This window comes from Brassica napus, chromosome A3 (genome assembly GCF_020379485.1).
Source record: "Brassica napus cultivar Da-Ae chromosome A3, Da-Ae, whole genome shotgun sequence".
In the NCBI taxonomy this organism is placed as follows: domain Eukaryota; kingdom Viridiplantae; phylum Streptophyta; class Magnoliopsida; order Brassicales; family Brassicaceae; genus Brassica; species Brassica napus.
The window spans coordinates 37,144,139-37,159,288 of record NC_063436.1 but is presented as its reverse complement, the minus strand read 5'-3'; the positions used below and the strand labels follow the sequence as shown (position 1 = coordinate 37,159,288).

General features: G+C 38.9%; 1 protein-coding gene across 4 annotated transcripts; it reads left to right on the top strand.

The window, feature by feature from the left end:
- Positions 1–882: 882 nt before the first annotated feature.
- BNAA03G59840D lies at positions 883–4,409 on the top strand. Of its 4 annotated transcripts, none has more exons than XM_013884367.3 (7): positions 884–1,063; positions 1,467–1,711; positions 1,812–1,928; positions 2,021–2,185; positions 2,278–2,450; positions 2,589–2,694; positions 4,177–4,409. In XM_013884367.3, exons 2-7 carry the CDS (start codon positions 1,499–1,501, stop codon positions 4,204–4,206), a joined length of 804 nt encoding a protein of 267 aa, XP_013739821.1. In that variant the 5' UTR covers positions 884–1,063; positions 1,467–1,498; the 3' UTR covers positions 4,207–4,409. The 4 variants fall into 4 exon arrangements, with proteins under 4 accessions (XP_022575117.1, XP_013739821.1, XP_013739827.1 ...); XM_013884373.3 differs by having other exon boundaries at positions 886–1,063; positions 1,471–1,711; XM_022719396.2 differs by lacking the exon at positions 1,812–1,928 and having other exon boundaries at positions 883–1,063.
- Positions 4,410–15,150: the final 10,741 nt, after the last annotated feature.

Below are 15,150 nucleotides of genomic sequence, written 5' to 3'. Positions count from 1 at the left end.
ATGTTATGCTCCAACTGGCTCAGCGTAATACCATCATGGAACGGGACCATACGGGACATTTGCTGCTTGTCTATGACAAAATCTCACTTTCCTTCGACGCCACAGACCCACTCGCCAGCTATGACCATGCAATGGTTGTCCATCTCTTAACCACAAGTTCAAACCTACAAACAAAAACCGTAAACCGGAAAAACTAATCAAAATAGGCTTCAGTAGAGTGCTTTTTGTGAATTCATCAGACCGGAGAAGCTTACCAAAATTTCTGTGCAATTTATGCTTGGTGTTCTTTGCGGGAGAGGAACAAGCGTAGAAGACGAGCAATTAATGCATACACGCTTTTGGTATGGGTTCATCGTACTAACTTTCGTCCCAACCCATTGGATTCGTTTTAAAATACATAGATCTAACGGTGAAAAAATTGTCCCACTGTTCAATAAACCTACCAATTAAGAGCTTCACCAATTAATGGCAACCGAGACAGCAAAGTATTATTTACTTTCCTCCTTTTACCGTAACCAGAACTTTCATCTAATTTGTGAGAAAGTGCATTAAGGTAAGACAACAATGTGAGAGAAGGCCCAGAAGTACACATTGGAAAGTAACCCAACATGATAAAGGCCACACACAAAGTAACTCAATATGTAAACAACTCATACTAAAAATACAAACTATATATATATATGCTAACGTCGTTTAAATTTAATTATATACAATATTAAATAGAAAAGTAATTGTTTGGCTTAGTGAAATTTATTTATGTGTTCACGCCAATTTAATTATATATGTAATAGTTACTGACATTTTAATTATTTAATATATACTTATTATTTTATAAATATCTAAAAGAACATATGATACATAAAAAAAAATTATATATAATGTTCAGTAACCTAGTTGTTCATTATTTTTGGCAGCCATTCAAATTATTGGTGGCTTCAAATTGACCTCGCATATACATGCTTATAACCTCCATATATAGTTTCTGTTTTATCTCATTCCCCCAATTGTTTGCAGGCGCTTTAAAACGGAAAATTGCTGCATCTGAATCTGGGTTTTCAAAGAGGTAAGCATTGGTTTTATTATATACTATCACCTTGTAAGCTCAGATTAATTAAATGACCGTACTTGAGTACTGAGATGATCTTGTGCTTCTCTGAATAGTGATTAGGAGGACATTTCTCTAGACATTCTAAAGATCAGAGCTTTTGATTTCCTTTCTTATCTCCAATTCATATTTGATTCTTGCTTTACTTGTAGAAATCTCTAATACAATAGTAAATAGACATGAAAATTATGTTTTGATTCTGAATATCTAAAGCTAAGGCTTTTTTCTTTGCTCTAGTACATCAATCTGTTAGAATCTTATTTCCTAAAGTAGTTGTGTTCTTCAAGTAGAAGCCTCTCTCTTTTGCTTTAATGGACTTGTTACATTTTCTCTGTTTTTGGGTGTTGTTCTGTGTGGCAAGATAGGGCATCGCTTCATTGATATGGTTCAGCCATGTTAGCTGTTTATTCCTCGGGTGCTATCAACAAATTCCACATTCCTTTTAGCTTCACTGCCACTTCGCGCGGATACAGAACCACGCCTTTTGGTTATTTGATTAGTAGTTGTTCTGTCTTCTCGGGATCAAGATTTCCTTGGTACAATGTGGAGTGTTACCACTTATCTTTCTCTCCACATGGTCAAACTCATCACCGAAAGAGATGGATGGTTAGTGATTTCTGTTTTATTATGGATACAAGTTATAAAATCCATATAGCATCTAAGCTTCTTTGTATTTTGTGTTTTTTTATTTATTTATTTCATCAAGTTTTATTGTTCACGCAACAACTCCGATGAAGAGTACCGTTCATCACGCAACATAGCTATAAGTCTTTTAAAACGTTACAGGACCGTGATTGAACGCGGTCAAGGCGAAACCTTAAAAGTAAATTTTCTTTTTTTTTACTGATTTTAGCTTCGTTCTTGCTATCTTACCGATCATGTAACCATTTTAACATGTTTTGTGTGTGTCTTAAGGAATTCATCTCTGCTGGTGTGAACGCATACGCGCTCGGTTGTACAGATGAAGATTTGAGAAAAGAACTTATGGCTATGAAAGAATCAGGTTTAGAGATCGAACGAGTCGAGAGTTACCAGGTCCAAGGAAGTACACAAACCAAGTCCAAGATTTTGCTGTCCGAGGTTAGTAAGTTAGTTAATTACTATGAACTTGTGATTATTAAATCTTTAGCTCTGTCTTTATCAGTTTGAGCTGATGGTATTAATTCCGCTAGGTAGATCAATGTATATTGTGGCTTAGAATTGTATTCATCACAATCTTATGTACGCCACAACACACGATCGTGAGATGGTCATCGACTCCTTCGGTTTCAGAAGAAACTCTAAGCAAATGGAGAGGCTTTTGCGCGGTTATAGCCAATGCATACTATATTAGGGGAATGGCATGGTAAGAACAATATGTTCGGATTTTTTTTTTTTATCCATACCACTAGTACTATGGATGACAAATCCAATGTTTGTAATAAGTGCGAATTCTAGACATTATTTACGAAAATGACATTACCTGACTGTTGGGTAAATGTAGGCTTCCGGTGAAGACTCTTCAGTTGGAGCAGATGGCAGTGATGGGACAAGCAGAGGATCCATCAGTTGTGGCTAGCCGAATGCGACTGGTCTTTAGCACTCTCGAGGTCAGCTTCATTGTTTGTGTTTTAAGAAATGAATTGTCATTATATCCTCTAGACTATATTTGCGAAGTGATTTTGGCACATGTTCTTTATACAATCAATTTCATAAAATAAATATGACATGTATACTGAAATTGATGACATGTCTTTCGGCTTAATATGACATGGACAATTGCATTTAATGTTAATTTATATTTTTGGTAAAGTTTTTAAAATATGGTAATAACTCATATATTACATTTAATGTCAATTAATATTTTTTGAAATTTTTTTAGAATATGGAAATAAATCATAAATCATCATTAAAATAAATATATTGAAATATGGCATTATAAATTTCAAAATATAATTTAATTATATATTTTAAAATTATATAATTTTAGTACCAAAATTTCCAAAAATGTATACAATTTTTTTAGAAAATTATAAAAATTTAATCGTAAAATTTTTATTTTCTTATATATCTACAAATTTTAAAAATATTGTTTAATGGGAAATTAGGCCAAGTTGCTAAGAAAAAAAAAAACAAAATTAAAAATCTAACCAAAATCCCTCCCCCTCTCTCTTACTTTCTCTTCCTATCTCTCTCTACTCTCTCTCCCAAAATCTAATTTCTCTTTCTTTTAGTTATTTAGCAAAAAAGCCCATGTTTAATTTTAATTTTTGGTAATTATGCAACTTTTACAAATTTATTTAATATATTTAATTAAAATAAATAGATAGAAAAATCTATCTAAGATTATAATTTCAAATATATACATGCATATTCTTAAATATAATTTTTATGTTTAATTAAATCAAATTTATATTAAATATTGATACGAAAAAGAAAATTTACAATATTAATAAAATTTTATTTTAAAATATAATTTATATTATCTGTTAAAAAATATTTTAAATTTTTTTATTGCACATGGTGTAGGAAGACACTTAGTTGATCTCTTAAAAACGGAGTGTAAATTGTTCTAAAATAAAAACTATTTGTTTAGAAAAGATAATAATAAAAACTGTTTAAAATTACTCAGCTATGAAGGTGTTTATTGTATAAAAGGTTTTTTTTTGGTTTGAATACAATTTACATTCAATTAAAAAGCAGATTGTAAATTTAAATCATCGAAGAAATTTAATTTCTCCCTGCTTACTTGTGTTTTCATTTTATAGATTATGAAATAATATTGTATTTTGTTACCTATATAATATTTATGTTATTTTTACTTATTTTCTTAATAAAGTTCGAAAACATTTATAGATAGGTTTTGAGTATATTTGTTTAAAATAAAAAAGGGAAAATAAATTTCTATTTAAAATAAAGAAAGCCATCAAAAAGATTTTTGAATGAATCGGTTAGAAATTAGAATAACACGTTAGTGAACTGATTGAAATTTCCCTTTCTACACACTACACATTTATCAAGTCTAAACTTTGAAACTTTTGAAGAAAATCGAATGTAATGAGAAAAGTTAACTGATTATTTGGTTATTGTAGGTTGTGAGTCCACAGTGGCCACGGGTTTGAGCGCATAAACCAGATTAAAAGGAAAGAGTATTTAATTATGTTATTACATTTCTTCGATACAGTCATACAGAGCTGGGTTTGTACACTTACATTAAAATAACCATTACTGGATAAATCCACTCAGAAATAGGGATTACGTTTGCGTGACCTGTCTAAGGAATTATCTAAGAGTGGAAAATCTAAGTGATGATTAACTATGGAAAGTGTATGATTAATCATGAGGCCAAGAACAATCAATGAATACATAGGGTTCTAAGTGTAAGAGATATCTCATATATCTCGAGAATATCTTCTATGATTTGAATACCTCTGTTTTAGGAATGTATAGTTATGGAATGACCTATGAGCTTTGTATATATAAGTCCTCATGTATAGTGTTAAAGATATATCAAATACAATCTTAACATGGTATCAAGAGCCTAAGATTACTCTAAATTTTTTTCTTTCCTCTCGGCCGCCACCTTCAAACTTCGTCTTCTTCGTCAAGCTTTAACAATGTCCGCTCCTCTTGCAGAAACTGTTCAAAACAACCAGAATCTACTCAACATCAATATGGTGAATATCACCTAGCTCACGACAACAAACTTCATGACCTGGAATCTCCAAGTCACTGCTCTCCTCGATGGTTACGACCTCGTAGGACATCTTGACGGATCCACGCCGGCACCGGAACAAACCATCACCGTCAATGACGAAACTACTGTGAATCTAGCCTTCACCAAATGGCGTCATCAAGACCGCCTCATCTACAGTGCCTTGATTGGTACCTTGTCTCCATCGATTCAAGCGATGGTAACCAACACCAAGACATCTAATGATGTCTGGAAGTCACTCAGCACCACCTACGCCACGCCAACTCGAGGTCATATCCAACAGCTTCGTCTCCAACTCAAGCACTACACCAAAGGAGACAAGACCATTGACGACTACATGCGTGGTCTTACTACAAGGTTTGATCAGTTGGCTCTCCTTGGCAAGCCTCTAGATCTTCAGGATAAGATTGAATTCATTGTTGATGGTCTGCCAGAAGAGTATAAGACAGTCACTGATCAAGTCGAGGGTCGTGAGATCTTGCCTTCTATCATCGAGATCCATGAGAAGCTGATCAACAAGGAAGCAAAGATACTGGCGACCTCCACTCCTTCTGTCAACTCGGTGGTTCCAGTTACAGCGAACATGGCGACAACTCGCTCAAAGCCACATCAATAACGAGGCAACAACTCCAACTGGAACAACAATAACAACAACAAGCTAAACCAGTTCCAGAAGCAGGAGTACAAGCCCTCGAAAGGATACCAAGGTCGCTGCCAAATTTGCAGTGTCTTCGGTCACAGTGCCAGGCGTTGTCACCAGATGCCACAGACGTCTCAACTTCAATACAACAACGTCAGCACTTCTCCCTTCAGTCCCTGGCAGCCACGAGTTAACCTTGCTCTCTCGGCTCCACACCCCTCCACAGCATGGCTTATGGATTCAGGTGCGACACACCACCTAACTAGTGATCTCCACAACATGTCGCTCACTCAACCATACTATGGTGATGACTCTGTGCTGATAGGAGATGGCTCTGGTCTCGCCATAACACACTCTGGTTCTATTACTCTGCCCTCAGCTACAAGAAACTTATCTCTGAACAATGTTCTATGTGTGCCAAATATTAAAAAAAATCTCATTTCAGTCTATCGCTTATGTAATGCTAACCAAGTATCTGTTAAATTTTTTTCTGCATCGTTTCAGGTGAAGGATCTCAGCTCGGGGGTCCCGTTAATCCAAGGCAAGACCAAGGATGAGCTCTATGAGTGGCCAGCCAACCCTTCAACCCTTCAAGCCTTTTTTACTTCTCCTGCACCCAAAAACAAACTGTCTGATTGGCATTACCGCCTAGGACATCCGTCTGCTTCTATTCTTAAAGCTATTATTTCAAAATTCTCTTTACCTTGTACTCAATCTGTATCTCAAACTACTTTGTGTTCAGATTGTGCCATCAATAAAACTCATAAATTGCCTTTTCACCAAAGCTCTAGATCGGAATAGATGTCGACCGATGTAAGTATGTTGATGTCGGTCGACACATGTAAGGCAATGTCGATCGATGTCGACTTGTTCGCGTCGGTCGATACAAATGGCAATAGTCTACTCGGATCTTTTTTTTGTGACCTGCAATAATTAAAAACCAACATAAATAGTAAATTAATAAAAACTTAATAAATATTACCTAATAGTGGGTTGTTATAGTCATTTAGCTTGACTTTGGAGGTGTTTTGGCTAGTAGTATTGAGAACTGGGACTTGTTGGAAAACAAGTATCCATCTCTCTTTGCGCTTGTTGAACCATGTACCAGTGAAGCCTCTCATTGCTTCATCCCCTCTGCACCATTTATCCTTCATTGCTGCAGTTGTGTTTTTAATCCTCTGCAATCTTTCACCAAGACTTTCAAGGTTGAATTGATGTCTGGTAAGTGCGGCGTAAGTGTCAGATGAGATCTCTTTTCCATGGTAAGGTGTGTTGGACATGTCGGATGTCATCTTTGGTACTAGCTGGCCTCGGTTTGTAGCACTGTCGATCGATGTTGAAAGGTTGGTGTCGATCGATTTGTTGTTGCGCCTGTCGATCGATATCGATGCTTCTGGTCGACGCGCAATGTAACTCTGAATCTCCACCAACTCCCCTTGTATAGCTTCAACCTTGGAGGTCAATGCACTTATTGTAAGATCCATTGGGAAAGATGTCATCATATCTCCCATCAAGCCTCTCCCCTGTAGTTTCCAGAGCTCTGTTGGTCCCTTCTACCAACTGATCTAACTCTTCTCTAGTGTGGAAATCTGGTTGAGACTTCATTGTGTGTGGGCGTGGCGGATCGGTGTCGATCGATGCGGCCAAGCGGTTGTCGATCGATTCGTGATGGCGTCTGGCGAGCGGTGGTGATTGTCTGCTGTCGATTGATTGGGGTTGTCTTCTGTCGATCGATGGAGGTTGAGCAACGTCAGTCGCATTCTGAATTCTAGCTATGTCTTGCTTCATCTCCTCCATGCAAGTGGTTAGCCAACTTATACTATCATTCAATGGATAGTAGACACCATCAAGCTTCATCTGGGAGGCTTCTTTGTTCATATCATGTTCACCACAGACTCCATAGAACATCTTGTTGATCTAATCCTTGGTGTAGATCTCTGGTACCAACTTTGTCTGTGTGAATGAGCTACCATGTTCAGGAAGACATATGTAGGCTGGTTCATCTCTTGAAGCTCATTCCAGAAATCTTCTGATATCTTTGGTATGAACAGGAATTGTGTGTCCATCTAGATCTCTGGCAAATTTGGGATCATCTCTGTAGACTCCATACTCATCTTTCTCTTCCCAGTAAAATTTCTTGTTACCATAAAGATCATAAGCTCTTTTGCCGAATTCTGGTTGTCTGGCGACCGTTTGGACGTCTATGTTGATCGATGGATGGGTTGTATGGCGAGATCGTTGTTTGATTTGACCCCAACAGTTAGCCCCCAGCTCGTTAGAACCATGAGCTTCTAGCGTGAGGTTCTACGAGTGGCTTGGCAAGTTAGGCAAGTTAGGTGAGTTAGGCGAAATTAATGGTTGAAAAGGTCCGTGGTAAATGGTCTTCTCGCTCGCGATAAGATTCGGGCTGTGCGTTATGACGGCTGCCTACGTACCCTTGTTGAAGGGATCATGCCTTTCGTAGTTCGTCTTGGAGTTAAGGTTCTTATGACTAGTTTTCCAGCGAGACGTTTACGGTCTAGTTTATATGTAGAGGTTATCAGGTGTGTTGCTGCCGATTGCATTTTGTATGGGTGTAGAGGGAAGACTACGAGTTTTCATCTCGTAATCTAACTCTGTGTGAACTGCTATATCTGTGATTTGTTTCGAGAGTTCTCCGCAATGTGTAAAATTGCGGGATTTCTGAAGACGCTCGAATATTGGCCAAGAGACAAATTTTGGGATCTCATATCAGGGCGTTTGATACTATGCCTAGAGATGCTAGAGACCAGTGTGCTTGGTTTAGGGCAAGACTTAGGTCTAATCACGGCTTTAGTGGTGCGATGACTACTTCGACTTACGTTTCCCGTATCATTTTCGACCTGATTCCATCCCGCTTTAAAGTCCGCGATATGTTCTCGGCTTACACGACTTGTATGGTAGGAATCGAGAATCTCTTAGAGGAAAGTTTTTAAGTCTCCCGAAAGTGTTGACCAAAATTTCGACTTCATTTGCAGAGGTTCTAAGTTCTGCAACTCAGTCAACTCAATCAAAGAATACCAGCGGAGAGCAGAAGACACCGTAGGAATCAGAGAACCCTTGACAGGTCCTGATAACGAAATCACCTTCAAGGAAAACGATGCCGCAGACCTTGATAAACCACACGACGACGCTCTCGTGATACAAATCGACGTCAGTGGTTGCGAACTATCCCGAGTAATGATCGACACCGGAAGCTCGGCCGACGTCTTCTTCTACGAAGCGTTTAAGAAAATGGGATTCACCAAAGCACTCCTAAAATAAGAACAAACCCCCCTCATCGGCTTCGCAGGAGAGACAAACTACTTCCTCAGATCGATCGAGCTCGCGGTAACCGCTGGAGAAGTCAGAAAAATTGTAGAATTCATCGTAATAGACCGTCCAGCTCCATTTAACGCAATCCTTGGTAGGCCTTGGCTATACAGCATGAAGGCAGTTCCTTCGACATACCATCAGTGCCTGAAATTTCCAACGACGAAAGGATTCGAAACTATCAGAGGAAGCCAGAAAAACTCCAGGACATGCTACCTCGCAAGCTTTAAAGACATAAAACAACAACCTTAATCACACAACCAAACAATTAATGACATATGTACCTACGTACACGAACAATCGAACAACCGAATCTTTCCTTGGGGAAATAATCGAACTACGTTATGACTTGATCCCTCGACGAGGGTACGTTGGCAACTCACGACACGAGTTCAGTCTCTTCCACCTACAAAACTCAAGGTGGGTACACCACAACACCCGAGGAACAACCGCTCGGCAATATTAGAAACTGTTTTCTTTCATAAATATGTAATGAAACTGAATCCAACATCTTAATGAATACAATTGATAAACCATGATTTTCACCCGTTTTTATACATGGTATATAAAGGTTTTAAGATGTATTAATCATGTTTTAGAGTCTTTTCAAAGCAAATACAGGTTTATTCACCTGATGGAAGGAAATGATACTTTTGGGACATTTTGGAATGCTTTTACGCAAGGAAAATCGATCGACGCTTGAAGAGCAACATCGGTCGATCATAATCACTTACCATCGATCGACATACATACATGTGCATCGATCGATGCCCAGTCACACGAATGAAATCGCAAATTAAAAGATTTCATTTCCAAGAAGATCTAGTATTTACAACTTAAGCCCCTAGCCGCCTGTTAGGCTATATGTACTAGGGTTTTGTATCATTTCTAGGAAGACACTTGAAAAGACCTAGTTTTGGAGAATGAGCATTTTGGCTACCATTAGAGGAGCTTAGGATTGGAGAGATAGATCTGAGACTGCAAAACAGAGAAGATCTTGAACTCCCTTATTTCTATTACTCTATCTATTTGTGTTCTATGTTTCATTTGAGTTTATTTCACACCATCATGACTTTGTCTCTCATGAATATGTTTGAGTAAACCAATTGTTAGATTTAGGTTTCTCACCATGGTTGAAATTATGTACTACTAATATGACTATTAAAAAGGTGTTTTGGTTGTTCTTTCATTGCTTATGAACTTAATGCTAAAATTGAGATTGATCACCTTCATTTTAGATCTTAGGATTAATTGAGTCCAACTAACTGTTTCCCCTCAATACATGAACCCATTTGCGTGATCTAACTAACTCAGGCGCAACGACAGTTGGTCTGAGAAGGTTAGAGAACAAGTTAAACCTGTTCGCAAAGCTCGCTAGAATAACCGTCGATCGACGCAACTATCGTTCTGTCGGTCGATCGTTACAAAGGTGTATCGGTCGATGAACATCAAGTCACATCGATCGACACTTTCTCGAGATCAAAATACGACAGTTGAGATCCGAGATCTAGCGAAGATAACCTATCTGGTTAAATCAATGTTTAGTTCAAGAACCATCAAACCCTTTAGTCTAAACTAAGTGCATACATTTTATACCTGAGAATTGCCTAAATCAAGCTGTTTTCCCAATCTTGAAACCACTTCAATTCAATCTATTGAATCACTATTGTTTTCGATTTATCATTTACTGCTTTTAAAACTATTAAAACCTTTTAGTCTATCTTCATTTCTAGTTATTTAAGTCTGTTGAGTAATCCTAGAGTCTCTGTGGATTTGATCCCTAAGTACTACATCTGAACCTCTTTTGATGAGAGTAATACTCTTTAGGGTAATTTGAGTGATATCAAATTTGGTGCCGTTGCCGGGGACTCTTTCTTATTACCATTAGATTTAATTTAGAATTTAGTATAGACTTGTTACGAAAATCTTGCTAAAGTTTTCTTTCTTAATCTGTTACTCAGACACAAAGAATGGAGAACACAGAGCGCTACCAACCATCGATTGACGGAGACACATTTCCATCGAGCGACGATGAGTCAGAAGAATCGACCGATACGGAGCTGCCAACATCGATCAATACCGCCCAGCCGGAAGCAGGTAAGTTTTCTCTTACCAAGCCTGCTAATGAGAAAGTAGTCCAAACTGAACTAAATGGTCAAACGAGCAATGAAACTAGCCAAACTGAACAGGGGACTGAAATCCCTGTTAAGGAAAATTCCACCTTAACTAAAGGTGAAGATATAAAATTGTCCATACAAGACTACCTTGATCCTGGTAGGACCTATTCCTATAGGTCCGCTATTAAAATACCAGGAGACGATACCAAGAAATCTAAGTTTAACGCAGATTACTACCGTATGGTTCGTCAAAACCCATTCCGTGGATCCCTCCCAGAACACCCACAAGATCACATTGAAACTTTGGAAGAATTAATACCAGATGAATATGATCGTTGCAAACTATTCTCATTCTCCCTAGAAGGAGAAGCCCTCAGGTGGTTAAAACTGTTTAGCAACATGATCACTCACTTGTTGGGAACAGATTAGAAGAGATTTCCTTAGAGAATTTTTCACTGATGAACGCTACTGGGAAGTAAGAAAACAAATTTCTGCATTTCTCCAAGGTCCACGCGAATCGTTTAAAACGCCTGGGGAAGATTCAGAGGCTATGAACTTGAATGTCCCCATCATGGTTACTCAGAACCACAACTTCTTAACATCTTTTATGGAGGTGTTAATTTGAGTTATAAAACCACACTCGATACAGCGAGTGATGGAAATTTCATCACTAGGAATCCCGAAGGAGCTAGACGCCTTATCAAGAATATGACAACGGGAAGATCCTATGAAAAATTGGATGAAGAGATAGAAAAAACCACAAGTCCAAATGACAATTCTGATTTAATAGAAATTAAGAATTCCCTTAAATCCCTTCATTCCTTTATTCAAAACAAACACCGATCTGATATAGCCAAGATCGACGACAACGTTTTGTCTGACACCGATGATTATTCGGATGAAGGAACGAACTGCTCTGATCCCTACTATGTGCTTCATATTGATAGCTGTACTCAAGCTTATGACACTGCTTTAAAATCACGTACCGGAAGAGAGAGGTTCAATATCAGACAAGCTCTTACTGGCAACCGTAAGACAAAATCAGAGTTTTACGGAAAGATAAATATGGTTTACGGAGAATTGATGGAGAAAGCAGATTCTTTAAGAGAACTAATCCGAAAATTAGACGGTCAAGTAGCTGAGATTGCAACTGCCATAAAGAGAGACGCTGGATGTCTTCCCGGAAGAACTGATCTAAACCCAAGACGTCAAGTCAGTGCCGTAATGCTGCGCAGCGGGAAAAACCTCGCAGCAGATACGAGGAATAACTCAGATGTAGGAAAGCCTGACGACGCCGACAAGACCGGGAAAAGCAACTCTCATCCTATTCTTCTTAACAATCTTGACCCAAATCCATCTCAAGAGAACCGGAAAACCACCGCTGAAAAGGCTGAGGAAAAGGCAATAGACTTAGAACTAGAAGAAGATACGGAGATTGAGGATGAAATCGATCGACAGTACGGAACTGACGTCGATCGACCCAAAACACCTACCATCGATCGACAACCTGAAAAAATCATCGATCGACGGTCTACTCAACCCGAGCCCATAATTGAAAGAGTCTATAGAACTTTACCCCCTTTTCCTCCTAAAACGCAAACTAAGAAATCATTAGAAAACACAATCTGCAAGAAAGCCTTAGATAAGATTACTGTTGAGATGTCCCTTAGTGATGCTATAAAAATAGCACATTCAATTAAGAAGTATATAAAGGATAAGACATCTCCAAACTATCCGATTGCAGAACATAGCGTGATGATGATTTCAGAAGAAGTAAGTGCTACGATTAAAGGAGAAACTCCAACGAAGAGATCAGATCCTCGTAGTTTCGTCCTAGATTGTAAAATAGAAAACACGCGCTTCCCTAGATCATTATATGACCTCGGCTCTAGCGTGAACCTTATGCCTTACTCTGTTGCAGTGACGTTAGGATATAAAGAATTTATGCCAACTCCGATTACCCTGGTTTTAGCTGATACATCTATTAGGGTACCCGAAGGAATTCTCGAAGATGTTCCCATAAAGACTAACGATTGCATCGTGCCTACGGATTTTGTTGTGTTGAAATACAGACAAGAACTCAAAGATCCCCTCATTCTGGGTCGGTCATTCCTAGCTACAGCTGGAGCAATCATTGACGTCAAAGAAGGACGAATTAATTTGAACATAGGGGATATCTCGATGACTTTTGATATGGAGAAACTGATTAAGCGACCCCTAATAGATTGACCAGGCCTTCTACGTGGAAAATGTTTCTGAGGATGAAAGAGACTCTTTCATAAACATGTGTTCAGACAACCCCTTAGAAGACACCCTTAACCACGTGGAAAATGAAGTTTTCAACATATCAGATAGGACACACGATTACATGCGACTAATGGACGCTAGCATCGAAGTTGCAAACGTAGAAGAGAATGCCGATTCCGGAGTTGTCATCGATCGATACCTTCAAGATACCGTCGATCGACAACCTCCCTCGCAATCAAATTGGTCTAAAGATAAAGCACCAAGGGTAGAATTAAAACCTCTACCCAGCGGTCTTATGTACGCCTACCTTTATGACCAGTCCTACCCTGTTATTGTCAACGCCAATCTCACTAGCGGAGAACTTGCTTTATTGCTGAATAAATTACGCAAGTACAGGAAAGCGATCGGGTATTCTCTCGATGACATTCCTGGAATCTCTCCCGATCTTTGCATGCATCGGATTAACTTGGAAGATGACGCTAAAACGTCAATAGAACAGCAAAGGAGATTGAATCCGAATCTAAAGGAAGTAGTTAAAAAGGAAATTATAAAACTCCTTGATGCTGGAGTTATTTACCCTATTTCGGATAGCAAATGGGTAAGCCCCGTACATGTTGTGGGAACCGAAATTTGCACTGTCGATTTCCGTTTAAATAAGGAAACTACGAAAACCCTAATTTCCCAGAGGACCCGGATATCTGTTAATTACCACACGTCAAGCAATCAGAACACGAGAATAACAACGATAAAAATAAGAAATCGAAAAGAGAGCAAAGTAGATCTTATTCCGAATCTGCGTATGAGCGTTTACAACAAGGTATAAGCCTGGGCTCGAGAGCTGTCGGCGAGATTCCTAGTTCTAGCAACCTTATGATGGCTAAACCTAATTGAGTCGCAGCTCGAAATAACAAAAACGGAAAAATGCCTAAATTGCTCTAAGTGCTAAGTTTTTCTCTGAAAAAATCCTCCTCCACGCTCCTCGCCTAGGACTCCTTATATACTAGTTCCAAAGTTGGTTTACGCTTTTACTCTTCTGCCCTTCAGCCGTCATAGCATAAAAATGGAGATATTCCATTTTTCCCGATCTTCACAATTATCTTCAAAACTTCCGTATTTATCCGCGGAAACTTGACATTTATCTTTCCTTGTGGACCAAGCGTAAACCGCGCTACGGTTCACGGGCTTTGGTTAAGAAATCACAAGTTGGGCCTCGAGTCGTGTCTTAGGTCCCTATGGGCCGTCTTCCGACTCGACACGTTTATTACGATTTCTTTTGATAAAGAACGAACTTTCCGCGGTTTTTAATCCGAAAAGTTTGATGGATGATTTAGAATAGCGGAAAACATAGACTGAGCTTGCTACGGTCTTCGGGAGATAGCATTGAAGGTTAGACGAGATTGCATGGACTGGTGTCGTATCGACGTTTCGGAAGAGCTCAGTCGCTACGCAACGACCGAACTTTGGCTCGAGCGCTCGGTCGCTATGTAGCGACCGAGCTTGGCCGAGCTCGGTCGCTACGTAGCGACCGAGCGGGACGGATGCTCGGTCGCTACGTAGCGACCGAGCTTTGGCTCGAACTCGGTTGCTACGTAGCGACCGAGCAGACCGGATAGCGTGTATGTGCGGTAGTTTCGCAACGATCGAGCTTGAGTTGTCTATTTCGAGCTTTCAAGGATACTTCTTCGTAAAAACTTCGTATTTATTATTTTTTTTACGAAAATCATAATTCTATTTTTACTATCTTTTCGGAAATGCGATTTCCGAGGGTTTTCGGGTGTTAATTCCGTTGTGACCGTTTTTGATCCCAACAGTTAGCCCCCCAGCCCGTTAGGACCATGCATCGTAGGGTCCTAACGTGCGGTTAGGCATGTTTGGCAAGTTAGGCGTGTTGGATGGAATCAATATCCGAAAGTCCGAGTTTGAATAGTAAATTCTCATGCCTATAAGAAGGGAGGTAACTTGTTTCACAATTTTTTCACTTTCTTGTTTTCTGTAAGATCTCTCTTAAGAAAAATTT

Coding starts and splice junctions, on each gene's coding strand:
- BNAA03G59840D (XM_013884367.3), top strand. CDS start 1,499: ATGTTAGCTGTTTATTCCTCGGGTGCTATCAACAAATTCCACATTCCT. Junction 2,186..2,277: donor CCAAGATTTTGCTGTCCGAG/GTTAGTAAGTTA, acceptor TAATTCCGCTAG/GTAGATCAATGTATATTGTG. Junction 2,695..4,176: donor TGGTCTTTAGCACTCTCGAG/GTCAGCTTCATT, acceptor TGGTTATTGTAG/GTTGTGAGTCCACAGTGGCC.